This window comes from Physeter macrocephalus, chromosome 11 (genome assembly GCF_002837175.3).
Source record: "Physeter macrocephalus isolate SW-GA chromosome 11, ASM283717v5, whole genome shotgun sequence".
NCBI lineage: Eukaryota > Metazoa > Chordata > Mammalia > Artiodactyla > Physeteridae > Physeter > Physeter macrocephalus.
In genome coordinates this window covers 16,454,781-16,478,637 of record NC_041224.1, presented here as the reverse complement: position 1 = coordinate 16,478,637, position 23,857 = coordinate 16,454,781, and the positions used below count along the sequence as shown (strand labels likewise).

Below are 23,857 nucleotides of genomic sequence, written 5' to 3'. Positions count from 1 at the left end.
ACCTAATCACCTCCCAAAGGCCCCACCTCCAAATACTGTCACATTAAGGTTTGGGGCTTCAACATATGAATTTGGGGGGGACACAAACATTCAGTGCATAACAATGATAATGATCCCTGTGGCCCAGACCTCTCCCCTGAAGTCCCCAGATACATATTTCACATCACCTACTTGACATCTCACCCTTAACAGGTCTAAAAATGAACTTCTAATTCCCCCAACAAAGCCTACTTCTCCAACATCAGTGCATTGCAGCACCCCCCTGCCAGCTGCTCACACCAAAACGCTGTCATTTTCCTTGACTCTTTTTTTTTTTTTAAATCTCATTTCACATCCAATCTGTCGGGAAATCCTATTCACTCTCCTTTCATACTATATCTAGAAATCTGACCACTTTTTACCACCTCTAATACTCTGCCCAGATCCAAACCACCATAATTCCTGTGGTCTCCTGATGTTAAACCTTATCCTATTTAGTCAGTTCTTAACAAAGCAGCCCTGGTAAATAAATCACACCTTCACCTTGTCTCACCTCTGCTCATAACCCTCTGTTGTTTTCCTAGCTTAGCGAGAGTTAAGGGTCTACACCGTCTGACCACTTGCTTCCTTCCTAATCTCATCTCATCCATTCACTACCTCTCTCACTCTCCTCCAAACACACTAGTCCTTTACTGTTCCTGGGATGCACCAGGTACACTCCTGCCCTAAGAATACTTGCTCCTCTCTCTGTCTGGATTGTTCTTCGCCCAGATATCTGCAAGCCTTGCTCCCACCCTTCTTTCAAATATCTTATCAGCAGGACATCCAACTACTGGGAATAAAATAGCAATGCCCCACTCCCGCCCCACTTCTCTCTGCCCCCCACACTCTGTTTTATTTTGCTCCCTGTTATTTGACACATTCTCCACTGTCTCGTCTATGAGCTTATGGTCTATTGTACATCGGTAGAGGGCTTCCCTAGTGGCACAGTGCTTAAGAATCTACCTGCCAATACAGGGGACCTGGGTTCAAGCCCTGGTCCGGGAAGATCCCACATGCCGCAGAGCAACTAAGCCCGTGTGCCACAACTACTGAGCCTGTGCTCTAGAGCCTGTGAGCCACAACTACTGAGCCCACGTGCCACAACTCCTGAAGCCCACGCACCCAGAGCCCGTGCTCCGCAACAGAGAGAAGCACCGCAATGAGAAGCCCGCGCACCACAACGAAGAGTAGCCCCCGCTCGCCGCAACTAGAGAGAGCCCGCGCGCAGCAACGAAGACCCAACACAGCCAAAAAAAAGACTGTTAGGAAACTTTTGTACATCAGTAGAAACTCAGATCTCTGAGCTTACCGTTGTACAGCTTACCTGTATTACACCCAGGTACTCAATCAGTATTTCTACAAGGACCGAAATCTGTCTTTCATGCTAATTCTGCTTAAGTGAATGCAGTGCTTCTGCTCTAAATCTGAAACAGCCCCGAGTTTCACCAACGTTTCTCCCTTTCCTAAAGTTTTCATTGTGGGATCAAAATAACAATTCAGTCTGCTTTTGCTCTTAGTTGTTTTAACCGGCACAAACACACTGTGTAGGTTGAAGTACTTGTCCCGTGGAAAGGGTACAGAGTCTATGATTCTGCCTTCTCTTATGCTTGTTTTAAAGCATAATGTTTATATATCAGTTGAACTGCTCTTGTAGAAGATAAAGCCGGGAGAATGCACAGGTGCCTGGATGTGATAGTAATTTGGGTTGGGTCTTGTTTCTCCAGGTTACTTCCAGCCTAGGGGAGGGGCTCTGCTTGTCCAATGCCTCTCGTGATGGGGCAGGCCAAGAATTTGCTTGATAAATTCTTTAGCTCTTAAAGCAAGTGGAGGTATTATGGGCTTATCACTTCTTTCCCAGGGCATTCAGTAGGAATACCAACAATTGTCATTTTGATCTTGAGGCATTTAGGGGTGGGGTGGGGGGACTCTTACCTCTGAAAGCAGAGAGAAAGGTTATTGATGGTACTTCTGAAAGCAGGGCTTGTATTTCGCTGGCAGTGATGGGAAGACCTGGGGACATGGATCTGAGCAGGGCCACTTTGTCATCACCGTCCCTTCCCACCCACCACGCCCGGAGCTACTTTTGCCACCCTCGGACATCTGTTCTTTATTGTGATCGTGTGGTGGAGAACAGAAGCTGCTTTCAAAAGGCAGCACTGAATCTTCAAAGGGAAATGGGGAGGAAGAGGAAGTAGCCATGTGTCCTGTCTCTTAAATGCCTCTTCAGCAAGTACCAGAGGAAACAGAAGGTAAAGGGACGATAAAGTCTCTTGGGGTCTTTTGAGGGCAGACTGGAAAGCTCAGATTGTCAAGCCCAGCCCTGGAGACTCATGTCATGGGAACCAGTGCCCAGAGCCAGCCACTGCGGGCTGGAGGCGGGGCCTTTGGGGGGAGAGACTGTGGCTTCATCTTGTTACCCTCTTGCACCTAGAATCCCACTGGCAGCAACTCTCTTTTGCCACTTGCTTGTAAAGCAAGAACAGGCATACAAGGATACCTCTGTCAGAGATTAGATAAACCTTACAAAAGCTTTGTAAAGCCCCCTTCCAACCGGGACAAGGGCCACCAAGTGACCTAGGTTGGCACCCTTGGCCGGCGGGTCCATCTCAACCCTGTGCTCCCTTCTCCGTGGCTCATACCCTTGAACACACGACTGTGATCCTGAATGCCCATCCAGGCCTTAGAGAATGCCGTGTCTCTCGGGACCCCCTTTATTCCTCTGGCCAGGGCTGAGAGCAGGACATTCCAGATCTCCCCGGAGGGGCAGGGTGTGGAGAGGGCCAAAGACAGGAGACACAGAAGAGGCTTCCAGAAGAGCCACACCCTCTGGCCTGGGCCCAAGGACACAGGAGGGGCAGCAGGAAAGACACAGGGAGAGGGGAGCAGGCAGGCGGCCAGGGACAGGCCTTGGAAGGGCCTCACCCACCTCTCGCTCCATCACTGCCCACTGCAGGCTGGAGTCCGGCTGGATTTGTCTGGGAGGGTCCACAGGGCAGCTGTGGCCTGCCGTGGCGGAGGGGAACATTTATTACAGCCTGGGAAAGCCTATTGAAAGGCTCAGAAGAACCCAGTGGTGAACAAACAACAGAATAATTAGCGCATAATCATCGTGGTAAAAATGTGAAGCTTAAATAGTCACCGAAGCAGTTCACCATTGTATACAACGTGGAGACACTAAAAGCAGCTCGGCGTGACTCATCGGCTTTCCTGCCAGCATTCAACCAAAAATAAAGGAAGCAAATCTCTGGAGAGGTAGAGGACCCTCAGGTACCCCGGTGCACGAGGACGGCTCAAAAAATAAACGTAAAATCACCTGTCGATAGAAGATTCTATTCCTAGCGCTGAGGCCGATGTTCAGGAAACGTTCCTCATCCTCCTTTGTCACAGAGCCTGCCTGGGGCAAGATCACAGAGGCTCCTACACTGTGTGTCTAAATATTTTTAAAGCTGTAAATCAAGCCCACAAACTGTTAGATAGAATATGTTCTAGCCTCTCGTGCTTTGACCAGTGTACCTTCGTAACAGCGTAGAAAGGCAGTTTTGCTTTTAGTGTTTTTGAAATTCTCAGAGCCCTCTGCTGGATCATGAGGCAAACGGGGGTCCCCCTCACCCCCTACCTGCAGCAGTGCCCCTTCCTCCTGACTCTCCCTCCGGCTCTTTTCTCATTTCACTTGTGAGTGACGCCCGACTGCAAACACAAGCGTGTTGAGGGATCAACACGCCCTGCAGGCGCCCGAGCCTTGACCGCCCCCCCCAGCACTTGGGGTGCACATGCCGATGTTGGGGTGAGGAGGTGCTCCAAAGCGTAAGCCCCCGGGACGGGGCCCCTCTGCCACCTCCTCATCCAGCACGTAATTCGACCCTCATTCCATCAGGACTTAAACACATAAGCCCTGCCCTTCCATCAGATATATACGCGTGTAACTGAATCTCTTTGCTGTACAGCGGAAATTAACGCAGCACTGTAAATCAACTGTGCTTCTACTAAAAAGAATCAGATCACAGGCATTGAGGGAAGCTGGTCACTCCTATGAGAGCTGGCACTGGATGGGTTAGTTCCTTTATGTTTCTCATGTGACGGAGCAAGTCTCTTGTTTAAGAGCTTTGCAATGAAGGCCGGTGAGATGTGAATTCCCCTAATGGCCCACGCCCCCTTTCTCACCACTCTCCACAAAAAGTTCTGAGCCTCGCCCTTGACACCTAAGAAGCTGAGAAAAAGCAGGCCCGAGGAGGACCAGCCACTCAGTGCTTGCCTCACCCCCCAGTCAGTCATATTTCCAACTGCATCGCCTTCTCCACAGACCTGGGAGCAGAAAAGCAGAGAGTGAGATGTGAGTGTTCTGGAATATTCCTCAGTGGCTGCCTGTGCTCAGAGTATCACCCTTCGACCAAGGCCCTCCCGGCTTTCCGGCTCCATTACCTGCGTGAGTGCCCCCCGCCCCCCAGGCCTGAGGGTGGCAAAGGCCAGCTGCTTGCAGACAGATGGGTTTTATCCCCCAAATATTTCACTGAGGCGCTGGGGAACGGATGAGTGCCATGAGAGTCACAGATGGACAGAGACTAGAATTACTGGGGCCAAGAGCCCCGGCGGAAGGCTGGGCCTCCAGAGGAGACCAAGATGTGGAGTCCAGGAGTGAGAGTGTGTAAGGGAAGGATGTAGGAAGAGGTAGCACCAAAGGCCCCTTGGGGTCCAAGCATCCCACAGTTATTGCTTTTAAAACATGAATTTGAAAAAGTGGGGAGTCTGTCTAATGAAATGGAATCCACAGATATGGGTCTACTGGCATTTGTTTACAACATTTGTCATCAAAGGATAATTTTTATATTTTGTCATTCGCGTGACTCAGGGCGTAAAAGTATAAGGAAGCAGCACGGTTCCCATTTACCCTGAAAGCTTCCTCTGGAAATTGCCGACGATCCTGAGGTTTGCTTACCAGAGGAGAAACGGAGTTTGTCCTATCAGCACCTCCCAATGTCTTTCTCCCCCAGTTCAGGGACTGGACAGGTTGTATCTTTTCAAGTAGAATAATTTTCATATAATAATAAAAAATAAAAGTAATTATGAACAGTAAAATTCATAACACTATATATGGGTGGGTATTTTTAAATCTACATGTAATTTATATAAAAACCAGCATTTCATACTGAAAAGTTTTCTAAAGATTTATTCATTCATCCATAATAATGACTGGTTATTATTATGTAAGACACTAATAATTTAGCATAGAAGAAAATAAATTTCCGATTAACTCAGATGGTTTCTCACTAATGTCCATAATCTCTGGGCTTAAATCTGCTAATCAGTATGATTGAAGACCGTACACGATGTATAAATCTCCTAGTGGGACGGGTATATATACATTTTGATTTAGAGTCAAAGTCTTTCTGATACTTGGAAAACATTCATTGGAAATTCTGTAAAAGTTGCACTTTTCGTATCCGTAAAAGGCCAATTAATTTATTTCTGGGACCATGATTATTGTACTTTTATACTTTTGTTCGTCAAGAAAATCTGCTTCCTTTTGTGGCCTTTACTCTTTGGGTCTGTATTATAGAATTTCAACACCCGCTTTTTTATCAGAAGCCGAGGAAAACTTCCAAATTTCCATAACTACATCCAGGTTTAAGCTCCTAGGTCAGATCTGGGTGCTCTGTAGAAGCAACACTATTTAGATAGTATTAGTTTAACATTTAAAAGAATGATTTATTCTTTAATTGTTTCGGTTGGAAAAAGTACAGAAAACCTAACAATAACATAGTAGACATTACCGAAATTAAACAGATACTCGCATCTGTTTAACACCTAAGAGGCAGAGTGGCACAGTGGTTAAGATCATTAGCTGGGTGAGTCATACAGGTTACTTCTCTTTGCCTCAGTGTTCCTCATCTGTAAAATGGGGATAATTACAATAGCAACCTCATAAAGAAGATTAAATGAGTTAATCTGTTTGGAGAAGGTTTAGATCCGTGCCTGGCACACAGCAAGTGCTATGTAAGTGGTCAAATTTTATTTTTTTTATTACCCCACCACCACCCAAAGCTTATCAAAATATAGTTAGGCTGACCTCTGGTGACCCTCAAATTTTAAAAAGAAAGGTAATATTTCTATAATAGCTTCAGGCTTCATAGGTTTTTAAAGAAGTAAAATGTAAAACCCCATCTTCTCTCCTCCCTCCTTCTTCTTTCCCAGAGCTAACCGACCCCTGCAGTTGGAGAATGTAACTGCCGTGCAAGTTTTGGTGCTTGTGCTATATTTGGTGCACGCACAAACGATATATATTAATTTTTTTGTGTTATAAAACTTTACATAAATGGGATCATACTGCATGTATCCTTTTGTAACTTTCTGTGTTCACTCAGCTTTACCTTTTGGAGATTTATCCATGTTGGTAGATGTGGCTCTACTTCATTCATTATAACTGTTGTTGACAATTGCATTATATGAATGAACCACTGAGAACAAAGCAATGAGAAATAGTGCCACGGTGGCACCATGGAGCCGGTGACCGCACACGAGATTTTTGTCTGTGATGGATAATTGACAAGAAATAGCCAGCTTACAGGATGCACATCTGACATTTCACCAGGTGTCCTAAAATGATTGTGCAAATTTGCACTTTCACCAGCAGTGACTAACAGACCCCATTTTTCCATGACTTCGCCAGTAATTGAGGTTATTGGATTTTACTGACTTTTGCCTACCTGGTGGGTATAAAATAGTACATCATTGTTTCCATTTTTATTTCCATAATTACTAGTGAGATTGGGCGTTTTTATATTTATTGGCTGCTAGGGTTTCTTCTGCCATGAGTTGCCTATTTATATCCATTTTTGCATATCCACTATTGCCCATTTTCTATTTTCACATTGATTTATGAGGGTTCTTTAATTTTTCAGACTGCTAATCCCTGGTAGAGCATGTGAGTTATAAATATCTTCTTTCAGACTCTGGTTTGTCTTCTTTACTTTGTTTTCAGTGTCTTTTGTAGTACAGAATATTCATTTTAATTAAGCAATACTTTCTGGGAGTTACCTGACAGTCCAGTGGTTGGGACTCTGCACTTTCACTGCCGAGGGCCCAGGTTCAGTCCCTGGTCGGGGAACTAAGACCCAGAAAGCCATGTGGTGCAACCAAAAAAAAAAAGGCAATACTTTTCTCTGTGGTTTATAGTTTTTTATGTCTTTTAAAAGTCTTTCGCTCTACCAGTATGCAAGGATACAGCACCATGTTATATTTTATTTCATAGTTTAGCTTCTCACACATAGGTCTTTAGTCCATTAGGAATTTATTTTACTTATGTTGTAAGGAAAGGATATATCTTTTACTTTTTCCATATGGTGCACCAATTTTCCTGACACTGTTTATTGAATAGTTGTTTCTCCATGGACTTGTACCACCACCTCAGTCATACCAAGCTTTCATAAAACCTGTGTCTTCTTCTAGGCAATCTGTTTTGTTCCATAGTCCTGTTTCTTCTATGCCTGTGCCCAAACCACACTGTCCTAATAGTGTTGATATCTGGTAGGAAAATACTCCCTCTTACTATTGTTCCTCAAAATATTGTTATAAGTGGTATGTTTTTATCAAACTATATTCTCTGATTTTTTTCTAGTATTTGGGGTTGCTTTTGAGTCTCTATATTGATCTTATATTATTCAGTCATATTGAATCCTTATGAGTTCTAACACTGTGTCTGCTGGTTTCCTTGGATTCTCTGTTATATCATCTGAGAATAATCACAATTTTGATGATCCCTTCCAATCCATATGCCTTGTATTTCTTTTTCTTGTATTAACTGGGACTTTAGCTGCAACAATAGCAAAAATTCTGTATTTGAAGAGAATGCCTCTAAGAGTTCATCACCGAGTGCTATGCTTGTCGGAGGTTTTTGGTGGATGCCTTTCACCACATTAAGAAAGTTCTCTTTAATTCTTTTGTTTTATTTTATTATTTTTTAATTTATTTATTTTAATTTATTTTTGGCTGCGTTGGGTCTTCGTTGCTGCACGTGGGCTTTCTCTAGCTGCAGTGAGCAGGGGTTACTCTTCGTTGCAGTGCGAGGGCTTCTCATTGCGGTGGCTTCTCTTGTTCGGGAGCACGGGCTGTAGGTACACAGGCTTCAATAGTTGTGGCACGTGGGCTCAGTAGTTGTGGCTCATGGGCTCTGGAGCACAGGCTCAGCACTGTGGCGCACGGGCTTAGTTGCTCCGCAGCATGTGGGATCTTCCTGGACCAGGGCTCGAACCCCTGTCCCCTGCATTGGCAGGCGGATTCTTAACCACTGTGCCACCAGGGAAGCCCTTTAATTCTTAAGTTATTGTTTTTTTTTAAATTATGGATGTGTTTTGGATTTTTCTTAACATTTTTCTGACACTATCAAGACTGCTATAGAGTTTCTCTTTACTTATTTATTATTGCAGAACATATTAGTACTAGATTTTCTAGTGTTAAACCATCTTTACACTCCTGAGATAAACTCTTCTTGGTCATAATGTACTTTTTTCATACATTGCTTGAGTTACTTTGCTATTATTTAATCTAGGGGGTTGCATTTAAAATTGAAGTCTTTCCTTTTATTACTTTCCTAATATCCAGGTGAATACTAGCCTTATAAAATGAGTTGATATGGCAATGTTTAATTTAACCAGCAGTTCACCCTAAGTGTAAGAAGGAATCCAATTACAGCTGTAGTAAACGCACAGTTATGTTACTCACAGCATTTTCTTATAATATATATTTTTTATAATTTCTGTTGCTCTATTTTTTCTAACTTTATTATATTTTTTTGGCTGCATTGGGTCTTCATTGCTGCACGCGGGCTTTCTCTAGTTGTGCCGAGCGGGGGCTTCTCTTGTTGCGGAGCACAGGCTCTAGGCGCGTGAGCTTCAGTAGTTGTGGCACGCAGGCTCAGTAGTTGTGGCTCACGGGCTCTAGAGGCCAGGCTCAGTAGTTGTGGCGCACGGGCTTAGTTGCTCAGCGGCATGTGGGATCTTCCCGGACCAGGGCTCGAACCCGTGTCCCCTGCATTGGCAGGTGGATTCTCAACCACTGCGCCACCAGGGAAGTCCTTATAATATGTTTTGCCTTCATTGTTGAGTAAGCTTTAAGATTAAATTATTGACCTGACTGCTGTTGCTCTGAGTGACTTTGCGCTGTAACCTCTTCATAGTCAAGTGTCTAACTCTCCATGTAAGAGGGCAGTAAGACCCACTGGGAAGGACTGGCTCACGGCACCAGAAATCGGCATCTTAGATATGCACATCTTTAACACAGCTTGAATTCCAAAAGTTATCAACAGATATCAGTGTTTTTTAGAGAAATGCTTTGGGATGCTCACTTCAACAGTATTATCATTTCACTTGAGTCCCAACTGTACTAATTTGTCTGGAACAAAACCACGTTAAGGGATTAAGCACTAATGGTGCCGTTACTAAGACTCTGTGTCAAGGATGAGTACCTCCCAGAAGGCTCTCTGTCCATTGACTGCTGTCAGTCAGGTTGTTGGGTGGGCAAGACTCTATCATATTTAACTTTTATACAAACTTATTTTTTAACACATCCTGTCATGATTCTAACGTGTTACTCCACAATTATGACTCTTTAAAGCACATTCTAAATTAGAATTTCGCTTAAAATTGCCGTTGCAATTTTTCAGTCCCTCAGTAAGACTTTCCAGGGGGTCTTCATAGTTCTGCAGTTATAACTCATAGAAGATAAATTAGTTAAAAGACTTAACAAAGTCTTGCCTTGTCTTTAAATATCACATGTCTGAAAGAAATAAGAAACTATCTGATTGATATAATCCATTTCAGTTACTGCAGGAAAGATTTGGTATTTACCTAAATCAAAGACACTAAAATCTGAGAGTGAAGTTATTCCCCACCCCACCCGGAAAAAAAAAAAAAAAAAAAAAAAGAGCATCCAGACTTTCTGTGGAGAACAAATTTTCTATTATCTTTTTCTTCCACGCAAGGCAACGCTCAACATCTTGCTTTGTCACCTACTTGAAAAGCTATTCCATAGGAAGGGGCGTGGTAGCATGAGTCCTCTCCGGCATGTGAAATGTTTCCGACATCAGAGGGCATGCTAGCACTTTTCAAGGAACACATGTGGCCTGGTCTTCAAATTGCTGCTGTGTCTGAAACAAAATGTCAGCTGGTGTTGGACCCGAATTGTTAACTTCTACATAACAGTGTCATTTATGGAACCACTGTGAAGGTTAGAACGCAGGGTGTGACCCTTGGTTTACCACTGTACCTCCCATTCCTGGCACAGTATAGAGGCTGGTCTCTTGAATGAATAAAGCCATCTCTAGAAGTCCATCCAAGGTACATCTCAGTGCATTACACTTCTTTTTTAAATCATAAGACTCTTAAATTCAGTCTCTTAAGGATAACACCACGACACTAACTATCCTAGAATCTTTCGCTTATATTAAATACCAATGTCTTCCCCATTTCAGATGCCAATTTACATTCGTCCAGCTCCACTTATAGTTTAATATGTTCCCCTCCTTTGGCCCGTCACTTCTGGCTTAAAAAATTACCCAGTGAACTTAATAGGAACCCTAATTGGCCAGTCTCTTTAGATCTGTGAGGGTCATCTTTTAAGATGATGAAATCAAACCATGCTAATTTGAGAAAATATAAAAAATATAGAAAATCATGAAGAAAAGAACATCACCCAAGAACTTACCACCCAAAGACAACCTCTCTGGACATTCATCAAATAGGAAGACTTAACCATGAACCTGATGAAACCAGGGTTCAGGCCCCGATAAATAAATGATTTACTTTCATAATGAATTTTATGTTTCTAACTTTGTATTCTTATTCTGAAGGAGGTCCCTCAAAATTGTAATAAGCTTCAGCACCCACAAAACTTGGATCCATCACTGCCATTAAGGTGATTGATTTTTTAACATCTAGTTCCTTTTTGTTGTATAACATACTTTGCCACTTGACAAAATACAAATTTTTCTCTCATTGCCATTTTCTTTTAGAATTCCTTTTAATAACAGGGTAGTGTTCCAGTGAATGGATTTGTTATATGAATTGATTTATTAAATGAATCCTCCAATGTTAGAATCCACTCTTCCTCTCCCCCCCGCCCCCCCCGCCCCGCTTATTCTTATAAACGATGCTTTATTGAGCATCCTGGTAAGTATATCTTTGTGCATAAATGTGTAGAAGTTGAATTACTGGCTCAAACCATATGTGTGTTTGGGGGGCTTTTGACTCATATTGACAAATAGCTCTTTGGAGAAGTGGTATCAACTTTCTTTCCCAACAGTGCTTTGTGAGGGAACTCATTTTCCCAGCTCGTCAGCACTGTTTATTTTATTGTAAAAACTTTTGCTAATTTCATGGGTATAAAAAGCTATCTTATTATTTTAATATTTATGTTTTTCTTATTAAGGTGAAAATTGTTAATTTTCCATCAGAAAGTACTCTGAGAGCTCTTTATATTTTTAGGGCATTAGCCATTTGCCAGTTACAATGTGTATTGATTCGCCTAGTCTTAAACTGGATTTGGAGAAACGGAGGAATTTAGGTCACTTGGAATTGTCACCATCATCTGCCTGCAGAAAATGCCATTTAGGGGAAATTGTAGAAGGCATTCCAGAAGGCAAGCCTACGTCTGATTAGGTTGGCCACGTTACCGGGAGAGTTGAATTCATTTCAACTAAAAGATACCTGAGCATCTATTATGTGCCTAACACTTTACTATCTATTACCCTTTGATGAATACAGCTAATTGTAATGCAGAATTTCGCAGAAATGCAAAAGCCATGCTTGCAATTTCAAGAAGACATATTTGAGAAAAGTTCATCAATTCTTAATGGAAAAGTGTTGGCGGGGTGTTTGGGGAAGATGGCTCAGAGATAGAGCATGTGCTAAGCAGAGAAGTGGTGGGAGGGTCCCCCAAGTGGGTGGCACAGCGTGGAGAGCGAGCATGCTTCATAAAGTCACAGAGCCGCAAAATGTCCAGGACAGCTCTGATGTCCTAGGAATGTGGCGTCATTTGGGGTAATAAGGCAGAGATGGGAGGCTAAGGTCTGTTTTAGTTGGTTTGGGCGGCTGTGACAAATTCCTGAAGACAGGGTGTCTTAAACAACAATGTCGGGCTTCCCTGGTGGCGCAGTGGTTGAGAATCCGCCTGCCGATGCAGGGGACACGGGTTCGTGCCCCGGTCTGGGAAGATCCCACGTGCCGCGGAGCGGCTGGGCCCGTGAGCCATGGCCGCTGAGCCTGTGCGTCCGGAACCTGTGCTCTGCAACGGGAGAGGCCACAACAGTGAGAGGGCCGCGTACCGCAAAAAAAAAAAAAAAAAAAAAAAACAACAATGTATTTCCCACAGTTGCAGAGGCTGGGAAGTCCAAGGTCAAAGTGTCTGGGGAGGGACCCACTTCCTGGTTTGCAGTTAGCCATCATCTCATTGTAACCCCACAAGCCAGAGAGCAGAGATAGAAAAGAAACTCTCCCATGTCTGTTCTTATGAGAGTGCTAATCCCATTGGGGAAGGGGCCCCACCCTCATGACCTAATTACCTCCCAGAGGCCCCACCTCCAAATGCCATCACAGTGCAGATTAGGATTTTAACATGAATTTTGGAGGAACGTAAATATCCAGTTCTTAGCAAGGTCACACAGTGAAAATCCTTGCATGCCACATGAAGATAAAGAACATTTTAGAAGATGTCCTGCATTCTGGAATGGATTCTGAGATTCAGAAAATTATGAGGATGTGTAACACAATGTGACCTGCCAAATGCACTTAATTTTTTGCAGAATGTCACCAAGAGTTCTTGGTGAAAAACACACATTCCATCTGCAGAGCCATTGAGATGGAAGAACCCAAGTGTTCAGGCTTCTCAGAAGGTCTGCAGGTGCTTTGAGGTTCCTTTCAACACTCTCGCTTTCAGGGCTCTGGGCCTTCCCCTACTCCCCCAGCATGTGCATTATTTCTAACCATGTGTCATCATCTACTTCAGTTAACTTCAAGACAGGAATATTTTTTCCAAGCTGCCCCCATCATGCTTCCACATCTTCGAGCAGATGGTCAGGCTAAAAGTGTGAGGACAGCTAAGATGGTCCAGAGAGGCCAGCTGGAGGAGATGGATGTGGCTAAATGCAAAATTTTAGAGGCCTGTGTTCTTCCAGGGAGAGATTGTGGCTTCTGCGGATTGACAAAGTGGGATATATAAGTTGGTTAAGCCATTTTACCACCTGTAACTTGTGGCAAGTTACTTGGACCTTCTGAGCTTCCTTCTCCCTATCTGTGAAATGGGGCCATAACACCAACCTCATCAGAGATGCTGATTCAATGAAATTACATGTGTACCGTTCCTGACACAGAGCAGACATCCTATAAATGCATTTCCCATGTCCTCTTCCCTTCTTCATAAAAAGGGAGTTTATCATCTAAAGTCCTTCAGACTCCCTCTGAATCTGGAACAGCCAGCACTAACTCAGAGCGAGGGAAGGATGCCAGAGCATGCTGAATCTTATCACCGTGCCAACAAAACGCCATCGTAGATTAAGAGAATTCCTTCTGAGTTTAAGCATTTCTAAATACCTTTCCTGAACTGAAAAGGCAGACTGAACCAAGTGTAAAAAGACTATTCTCCTCTGTCTGTAAAGGCATCTTTTCCGTCTTCTTTGGATTTTCATGGTCTGTAACTGGACTTGTGTACCCAGCTGGCAGCTGTACCAGCCAGACCCTGAGGTAACTGGAGTTTAGGCCCAATTGTTTTTTTCACTCAGAGCAGCCTACAAATTCTATTTCAAGCACACACATGTACAGAATGCAGATGTGGGAATGAAAACCAGGCCCTTTGGGGGAAGGAGGCCGTGATATTTGACTGTAGTGAGGCCACTAGTGGCCCATGTACAGGGACCCCACCCAGGCATAGTTGGGGCTCAGACCTCAAGAGTGGTTTTGGCCTTTGGGTATGACATTAGCAGTCACATGGACAGTCACCGCATCTCCCGTTTGGGGCAAAGACGTTGCACAATCTATGATCAGACGGGCTTGAAAGGCTTTTTCTGTACACTGAAAAACGTGTAACAGCGTGGAAATTCTAGAAAACTAACTCTCTGAAGAAGGGAAATATCATGCAGAAGGTCTACTCCAATCAAGGAAATGGCCACTTCAGAATGTGGTTCTCATGTGTATCCAAACCAGGAACGAGATTCCTGGGCTGTTCACATCACACAGCAAAAGCTCTTATAGCCCAGATGGATCCCCAAATGAACATTCCTTTTGGATGACTAATAAATCATTCATTCATTCATTCAACAAATATTTATTAAGAACCTACAATATCACTGGTAGTATCACAGGTACTAAGGATACCCTGGTGACCATCAACAACAAAAAACATTTTTAAAGAAATCCCTGGCCGAATTCCCCGGCGGTCCCGTGGTTGGGGCTCTGCTCTTTCGCTGCCGAGGATGCGGATTCAATCCCTGGCGGGGAACTAAGATTCCGCAAGCCGTGAGGCGCAGCCAATAAAGAAACACATAATAAAAAATTAAAAGGAGACAAGAGGAATTGGATATTTTTTTTAAAATCCCTGGCCTCATGAAGTTTCCACTTCAGCAAGAGAGACTGACAATAAACAGTAGTAATAAGGAAAATATGAGTTATCGTGTATAGTGAAAAACACTCCGGAAGAAAGTGAAGCAGGGCTGGGGTATGAAATATGAGACAGAGTGGGTGCTGAAATTTTGGAGAAGGTGGTGAGGGGAGGCCTCGCTGGGAAGCTGACTTTAATGAAAGACTTGATTGATGGTTTGGATAAATATAGACTCAGATCCAAAATATTTCCTCCCGGATTTTCGAGGCTGCGCCTCCATTGTCTTTGGTTTCTGGGCTGCTGTTAAGAAAGCGAATGCCCTTCTGGCTCCTGCTTCTGCCTTTGTGACTTTTCTGCACACCCGCTGGGAACTTGTAGGAACCTCTGTTTTTCCCCTGCCGTCTGGAGTGTCTCAGTGACAAGCCTGAGTGTGTTGAGCATTCCATCAACACTTTCAGTCTCCAGCCTCATGGCCTTCAGTTTGGGGAGAAAAAAAAAAATCTTACAATACTTTTGGAAAACTGCTCTGTTTTTCCTGACCTCCTCACCCACTTCCCCATGATTAGGAATTGAGAGGCTCTGAAGTTCTTCTCACCGGTTCTCACCTTTTCCCATCTCTTAGTCGTTTTGCAGCCCTTTTTGAGATTTCGTCAACTTTTTCTTCTCCATGAATTTGTCATTTCTGTTCTCATGGTTCCCAGAGCTCGCTCTTGCTCTCCAAATTGCCCCTTTTCTTGGACTGTCTCATCTCTTCTGAGTTTCTGTTTTCTGTTTATTTCTCACATGAAAGAGGCTTTATGAAATGTCTGTTAACCCTTGCCAGTCTGTTCATGCATAAGCGAGGCACGGTTGTACACGCTGGAAGCTTTTATATATGGCCCGGGGTGCTTCACGATGGAGTCACCAGACAGAATCTAAACCTTACCCTCAAAAATCTGTTAGTCTGTTCTTGGAGGACAGTCAGCTTTCCTCCAGTTTCCTGACCAAGATGTCAGCCCTTTGCCAGAATTTTGTCAGAGGGCACCTCATGCACCTTCCCCTGTGCCTTGTGACCCAGAATCCAGTCCGTTGGTTCAACCTCTTCAGTGGTTCTGCTGTGGCTTTGGGGAATCGCTTGGCTGAATGGGGTAGACGGGGATGGAGGAAGCTTGCTGCACCATTACAAAGATTCAGCCAGCCCTCGTGCTTTCCGTTCACTCTGCATTCTTAGCTTCAGAAGGATCTGGTGCCTCTTTTCCTGAATTTCCCTGGCCCTGCAGTTATGCAGAGTTCTGTGCTTGAAGACCTAGGTGTCAGCTTTCTCTTGTCTGCTGTTGTTTCCTCTCTCCTTCCCTTAATTCTTTGATGTACGCTTTTTAAATTCTTCATTGTCATCTGAATGGAATTTCAGAAGGAGATGGACATAAACTGGTTACATGAACTGCCGTATTTAAGCACAAGTCACATTCTGTTCTGTTTGGAGTCTCTCCTGCCAAAAATTACTCTACTGGTACTGGTAGAGTGCCTCAGGAGATTCTCTCAAGAAGTAGGGATCAAACGAAACGTCAGGATCTTCCGTCCCGACGCAGTTATCTATCTCTGAACAACAAATGTCCCTAAACATAGTGACCTAAAACAACCACAACTGTTTATTTGCTCATGATTCTGCCATTTGGGCAGTGTTTGGAGGGGGCATCTCATTTCTGTTCCACGGGACGTGGGCTGGGACAGCTCTCCTGGGACTGAGGGTTCCCCTCTCAAGATGGTGCACCCGCATGACTGGCCAGTGGTCCTGGCTGGAGAATGGGTGCTCAGTGGGGGCCGTCAGTCGGGGCTTCCGTTCTTCTTCGTGTGGCCCCGGTTGGGCTCCATGGAAGCTTGGTTCCGTGAGGGAGCGTCCAAGACCACACTCACCAAGAGGGCAAGCTCTCTTGTGCAAACTCATATCGAGCTTCCATTTTGCGTCACGCTTGCTAGTGTCCCATTGGCCAAAGCAGGTCACACGGCCAAGCGCAGACTCCACATGGGAGGGGACACTCCACAGGGCCATGATGGCTGGGAGGCATGGTTCGTGGGGAGCCCCATGCCCCCTGGAAGTTTAAAATGCTATGATCCTGTGCTTGTGTTGTTCTTTGTGCAACTGATTTGTTCCATTTTCTTTCTGACACATTGGGGCACCAGACTCTTGTACTGTAGATATTTTCATTTGATACAAACATTCAATAGGTATTAGAGCCACAGAAATATTGTAGCATTTCCCCTTAAAACGTTTCTGAATGGACATAAAGACATAACCTATGTCGTTTACCTATTGCTATAATGATTGTGTTCCTGGTTAGTGAAAGACGTGGGAAAAAATTCACCCTGTGGGGTCACATTCCTAAGTATACCTTTCAAGGGTATTGAGCATTGTCTTTTGCCTTTGGTCACCAAAGGTTAGCTTCTTGTCCTTTGGGTTTTGAAATAGTTGAACATGAGCCTCTTTAACACCTGCCCGGACTCCAGAGAATAAAAGTGGGTATTTACATCATAACCAGAGAGTGCATTTCTTGGAAGTTCCAAACACACGTCTCTTGTGACGTGCTTTGCGAGCGTGTCCAGAGCATCCCTGCCTTTGGTAGGGCAGAAGTGGCTTAGCTTGTGCTGTGTGTTGTGTGGGTCTTGGTCTGTGACTGATAACTGTGTCCGTCTTGCGTGCAGGGGTTCTTTATCTCCAGTACGGAGATGAAACCAAGCAGCTCAGGATGCCGAACGAAATTACAAGTGCAGACACCATCCGTGCTCTCTTCGTAAGTGCCTTTCCACAGCAGCTCACCATGAAAATGCTGGAGTCGCCCAGCGTCGCCATTTACATCAAAGATGAAAGCAGAAATGTCTATTATGAGTTGAATGATGTCAGGTAAGCAGTTACGTCATTTGTTCGTGTGCGTGTGTCCACCATCTTGCATTGACGGTTGGTACCGACTCCTTATCTCTTTGTGTTCCAGTGAAGAAAGCACACCTGTTGTCCTGATGGGCAGGTGTATTTTACCCAGGTGTGAAACCACTCTCTGGTTTTCTAGAACTCATTGACAGGGTTTGGTTTACAAAGGTGAGGACAGACTTCTCCCACACAGATCTTTGCATGTTACTTCTGAAAGGAACGGAAGAAATGAGCCAGTCTGCTATTTATCTAAGAGTTAGGGGAGCTAAGGCCCAGAAAGATCATATGAGTTGAAGGTTATACTTACAGGTGGAACTTAACCAACTCTTTCTCAAGGGTTCTTGTCATCACAGACAGAGCCTGTGGACATTTTAGGTAATGATCTCACTGGCTTATTCTTTATACGAACAAGTAAGAATAAAAGCAGTGGACTCTATGCTGTTGTCCACAAGAAAGGAGGCTAAGAAGCATTCTCCTTTTCCGTTTCTTAAATAGTTGGCCTTTACTAAAGGATCCCACTTTCTTGGTGAGCTTTCTCCTGGGCTCCTAGTAAAATGTACTCTAAAACGAGGCTAAATGGAGTCATGCTGTGGCAGGTGGCACGGAAAGAGAAACATCTTTATCGACCGCAGTGGTGTTGTGCATAGAACAGAGGGACCATCGGAGCTCTTCTAGCCAAACAAGCCTGAGAAACAGGACTTAAATCAACACAAGCAAGCAGTCGCTAGTATAGCAGCTGAACATTCTAGAGCGGAAAAAATGATTGAGTGACTCATCCAGCCCTTTCATTTGATGGGACCAGAACCTCAGATGCATAAAAGTTAAGATTTACTCAAATCACGTAGCCAATTAATTTCTAAGCCCAGACCCAAACCTGACTGTCCATATTCTTGGCCAAGAATTTTTTATTCCCTCAGAATGTTCTCCCCTCAACTCATCTGGGCCCCAAGTTGGACTTCCGGATCCCTTCCCTGTGGGGATAGCAGACTTTCCTGTTTCTTCATCATGGAATTAATAGGAACTACTTTTTAAAAATATGCCTTTAGTGCATAATAAATGTAAACTGATAAATATCTAACAGTGATCTGAAATGACATATTTAGGCATGTACCAAGGCATATGAGTAATTTAGAGCTTTCAAGGTTCGACACATGCCCTAAGGTATAGGTGCTCTATATCTGTTACCCAACCTTCCTGCTTTTTAAAAACATGTTTAAATATTCATGGGTTTCAGAAAATTCATGTTTGTTTTTTGAAATAAATTATTAATCAAGCTGTCACCAAAAGAATCCTGAATTTACAAAGCATAAACTTAAACATGAAATAATCACATGATATTTAGAGAGTGTGTTCACAGTAATATAATCTCACGTAGTGTTTTAACATGGACAGCCATCTTCTTGACTTTCTGCATTTTGCAGTTAGAGAACTTGAGGGATATGGTAATAATAAATACACATGAAACTACACAAAGCCACTTTTGATTGTGGAGCTCAAGGCTGATGAGATTACTGTAAGCAGTTGGACCCCACTGTCTTGCAGCCCGTGCAAGAATTTTTGTATTACAATGAGTCACGATTTTCTAGAGGCTTTCCCAAGCCTCAGAGTATATAACTACTAAGACTTTCTGCACACATTCTTTGGGAATGTTGTGACGTAGTCACAAAAAGAGAAATGGGAGGGACGACAAAGAGGAAAAGGTACCCCAAACTTCCAAACTGAGATGATCCTTCTTGATGCAAATTCAGTTGATAAAATATTGGATTGGCCAAAAAGTTCATTCGGGTTTTTCCGTAAGATGTTATGGAAAACCTGAATGAACTTCTTGGCCAACCCAATAAATGAAAGCAGAGCTTGAGAGTAGTGATCACTTTAAACAATAATAATTTTCCGTTAGTTTGTTTCTATTTGCAGAAGTGATGGTCTCCTTGATTCTTAGGCTGTGGTACTGATAGCCTGATTTTTAAAAAATCTCATTTAAAATGCGTAAGTGGAAAGTCATTGGTTTATAAATTTGTCTAGAATTTTACTCTTCAGTGTTTTGATTTACATATAAAAAGTGGATCTAAAAATATTTAAGTGGATAAAATGTGTTTATGTGGTGATGATTATAATATTTATGTGAGAGGATCACATGTATGTGCTTTCCAAAGAATTATTATTCTTTGCTTTTATGCATAAAATGCCTCAAGTATATTTTATTTTATTTTATTTCACCATCAGCATTAAATAGAACCTGGCTCCTTGCAAGAAAAAAAAATGTAGCGTGTAGATTTTACCTGAAGACACTGGCTTTAGTCTTCTAAACCCAGAGACAAATTTCATTTCACATCCAGTATTTTTGAATACTGGTATATTTGTTTATTAATATATTATTGTATTATATATTGTTAATATATTGTTAATAATATATTGTGACAGTATATTTGTTATATATTATATATTTGTTAAACATTTGGCTCTTTCATCATGGTGTTGGGTTCTCCATCTTTTCCTTAGGGAAATGCTACAGAGAGTTTAGGCTGAAATTCTGTGTTGTAAATGTTGCCGTGGTAGACGCAAGCTGGGCCTTTACTGTTGGTTCATCTTGGATGAACATGTTTCTAAATTAATAAATCAACCTCCTGTGTTTTAAATACCTTCAGACCCACACTAAGTTTTTTTCATGGCTCAAGTAAGGTTTTCGATTTCTTTACATCGTCCCTTGGGACTTTGCCCCCACTCCTCCCAGCCACAGGGTGAGTTCCTGCAGTGAATCCCCACATCGTTTTCTTCCGCAACCTCTTCCCCTCCTAGTAACTTAGTCCCTTCTAATAACAAGGACCGCACGCCTCCCCTTAAGCAGACTTCTAATGGGCTGCTTGAAATTTGGAGCAACCGTGCAAGCTGGGGCTAGTCATTGCTTTAAAGCAACCACTGATGGATATTTGATGGAAGGAAGCGAGCCTAGTCCAAGGATGCTCCACTTCGTGGAAAACAGAAACACAACCCAATAATCCCAATGATTGCGATCAGCCCACAAAACACGTGGCTGCAGCTGGAGGAAAGGAGCGCGTCTTCCTGCACAGGGTTCCCTGAGCTCACCACGCTGGCCCTGGCAGGAATCTCAGTGTGGACGGGGCTAAACGTTCCTGGGGGTGGCCCTTCTGCTGATGAAAGCCGCAGATGGAGGGCGAAGGACTTTGTAGACATTCCTAAGCTCTTAAATAATTTTGAGGTAGGCTCTTGGCGAATTGTGGTTCTGTCCTTTGCAGCAGTACGAGTGACTCCAGGGTCCTAAGTGGGTTCAGAGTGAGAGACAGACCAGTGGAAGAATTTATCCGCTGCTTTTCCTGTAATTCAACTTGTATGTAGAGCACTATTTTTAAAAATCCACTCTGGAGAGAAGAATCTAATAAAATTTTTAAATGCCTTCCAAAAAAAAAAATCCACTATGGAAGAAAAAAAAGGCATCGTAAAGACACTAGTTTTGATCTTTGTGGTACTTTTTTTTTTCTGTACTGCAAATACATTTTCTTTCCCTTGCTTAAGGTGTTTGAAGGAAGAAAAGCATTTTTCCTTTGCATGTATTCGTGAGATAAGCAGAAAACCAGGTGTCTGGGCAAAGTAAACAATTAAATATTTAAATATTAACCAAATCCCTTTGAATGTATTGTAAATATGGGAGCTTTATTGTTTCTTAAAGTGTTAGCTTTCATTGCCCAGAATCTTGAAAGAAGGTTTATGCTACCCGATATTTACGGGTGGAGAACTACAGGGAAAGAATAATACTTTCCTGAGGAACCAAAAAAAAAAAGGAAAGGAAAGAAAAGGTGAAGTCATTTTTCTCCTTTGCCTTATTTATTTTTGCCTATTTTTATGGTAAAAGAACTTTTTGCCTGGTTGATTGCGCACAACGGCTAGATTGTCTGTGGATGTCTTTTACCTGATTCTTATGGGCAGACGAAGGAAATGGCCAAAATAAGGCTCCTTTCTTCTGCCATAGTTATTGATGTTTTTGATTCCAGGAACATTCAGGACAGATCCCTTCTCAAAGTGTACAACAAGGATCCTGGCCACGCATTCAACCACATGCCGAAAACTGTGAACGGAGACGTGAGGGTAAGTGTCCCTGTTCTATTTTTACTTTAATTCTGTGGGTTGAACCATCCCTCCTTCTGGTGTGTGGTCCCTGTGTAATCACACGCAAACACCAGATTTGGGGGGTTCTTACTGCTCTTCTTGTCTGATAACTCATTATTTGTTCTTTGGTAGAGAAATCAGATTTCCTGATCATTTGGAGTAAAGGGATTGAAACAGGGCTTCACACATCCTAATTCATCTCTAAGCATGGAGTTTGCTTGTGTCCTTACTCCAGGGGGTTCCTGAAAATCTGTACATGAAAGGGTTCTTGGTCCATAATACATTAACTTACTCAGAGGATCTCTTGCTGTTTTTTCTCCAGTTAAAAACAAGACTAACATACCACCAACAACAAAGCCCGTGCACAACTGCATGTAGAATCTATTAATATCCTTATATCTGCTATTCCAAGTCCTAGCAGCCTAATTAAATTATTCACCTCCTAATTCAGGACTGTTTGCTGTTAGAACAGCAAATAGTGTTAAATATTATCAAATGTCACCTGAATTGTGTTGAGGGCAAAGTACAAAAATCTGCATGCTTTGTGAGCTAAAATTCTTTAGATTTAGATCATCGTAGAAGATTATCCAAACATTCAAAGCACACAGGGATATTCTGAAGAATAAAGAACAGGGAAACTGAAAAGACAGATTGTAAAATCACACCAATGCACGTCCATTAGAAAGGGATTGGGTTTCTAACAGTAGCGCTACATTCCTCTGCAGTAAAAATGAGAAGAAAAAAAGATTAACTTCTCCAGATGCACCCCCACCCCATCGCCCCACACAAATTGAGAAGGTGCCTCGCCATTTTATATCATCCTTTCTGAGGATTAGCACTGGATGCTGAAAAGAGTTTAACTAGAAGAAAAGTAAATGAGTAGGTTCTGTTGCCAAAGAAACCCAGGCACTGTCTGTCCTAGAGTTGCCGTAGTGTTCTTCAAGGTCTGTGCTTCCTCACAGTGGGTGTTCGTTTTTCTACTGCTGCTGTAACAAATTATCACATATTTAGTGGCTTAAAATGACACAGATATACTACCTGACAGTTCTAGAGGTCAGAAGTCCGACATAACTCCAGTGGACTAAAATCAAGAGGTCACTGGCATTCCTTTCCAGAAGCTTGGAGACAATATGTTTCCTTTTCTTTCTCCAGCTTCTAGAAGCCATCCCCATTCCTCATCTTGTAGCCCGTTTCCTCCATCTTTAAACCCAGCCAAATAGCATCTTTCTGACCCTGCTTCCCTCATCACACCTCCAGCCCTCCCTCTTCCTCTGTTAAGGACACTTGTGATAACATTGGGCCCAATACTCCAGAATAATCTCCTTGTATTAGGGTCAGCTGATTGGCCGCCTTCATCCCCTTTTCCGTGTAGTCACAGGTTCTGGGGACTAGGACGAAGGCGTCTTTGTTCTGCCTACCACACGGGGTCTGTGAGTTTAGGACCAAGAGGCCAGGAGGTAAAATAGAAAGTGCTGGGAGAATTTCCAGGTCATTCTGGACTGGAAGATGAGGGATGACATTGTGGAATCAGAGCCTACACACTTTTGGAGGAAGAGGCCTCTTACATTCTCCATGGCTGCTTTTTTATGTCAGAAGTAATCTGGGATTTGAAGTGGAGGCTGTGCTGCTACTTCAGGAAAGCTAGGATTTGGAGGTTTGTTTTTAGGCATTACACTTTGAGTATAAACCAGCTCCACGTGAAGACCGATGGAATCACGCTATTCACAAAGCCTGCGCCGAATATCATGGTACGCTTTGCTTCTCATGACCTCATTCTTCTATTTCTCAGTGACATTCTTAAGAGTCCTTGCTCCCTTGGAGATCCTTACTTTTTGAGACATCTAGCCTTCAAAGTTTCATGAGTTTCAGAGTTCTGTTTTTGCTACGTGCAGCCCACACAGGGGCCCCAGAATCGCCTCTGAAAATCTTGTTCATGGCTGGGGAGGACACCTGTTTTCAACTCTTGAGCAGATGTGCTATCTCCATAAGGAGCAGCAGTGAGCACAGAGAAAATCAAGCGTTAACCATCTGGACAGAGCCTATGAGGATTCAGAACTTTGGCTCTGGGTTTCAGTAGAGTTGTTCAGTTTTTACTTTTATTTTTATTTATTTATTTATTTATTTATTTTTGCGGTACGCGGGCCCCTCACCGTTGTGGCCTCTCCCGCTGCGGAGCACAGGCTCCGGACGCGCAGGCTCAGCGGCCATGGCTCACGGGCCCAGCCGCTCCGC

General features: G+C 43.3%; 1 protein-coding gene and 1 long non-coding RNA gene across 29 annotated transcripts in view; one reads left to right on the top strand and one right to left on the bottom strand.

The window, feature by feature from the left end:
- Positions 1–23,857, top strand: part of KIAA1217 (KIAA1217 ortholog) — a 329,171-nt gene that overhangs the window by 190,824 nt on the left and 114,490 nt on the right. For all 23 annotated transcript variants that reach the window (XM_007100791.3, XM_007100793.3, XM_007100792.3 and 20 more), the window contains 2 exons: positions 17,281–17,479; positions 21,511–21,604. In XM_007100791.3, the coding sequence (XP_007100853.2) occupies positions 17,281–17,479; positions 21,511–21,604 (293 nt within the window). The remainder of the gene's footprint in view (positions 1–17,280; positions 17,480–21,510; positions 21,605–23,857) is intronic.
- Positions 1–23,857, bottom strand: part of LOC114487116 (uncharacterized) — a 39,161-nt gene that overhangs the window by 5,695 nt on the left and 9,609 nt on the right. For 2 of the 6 annotated variants that reach the window (XR_003681842.2, XR_003681846.2), the window contains exon 4: positions 21,641–22,608. The exons of 1 other annotated variant lie outside the window; for it this stretch is intronic. This is a non-coding gene — a long non-coding RNA (uncharacterized lncRNA). Of the gene's footprint in view, positions 1–8,461; positions 15,976–17,485; positions 17,714–21,640; positions 22,609–23,857 lie in introns of those variants that run through there. 3 more of the 6 variants (XR_003681848.2, XR_003681843.2, XR_003681847.2) reach the window with 3 other exon arrangements.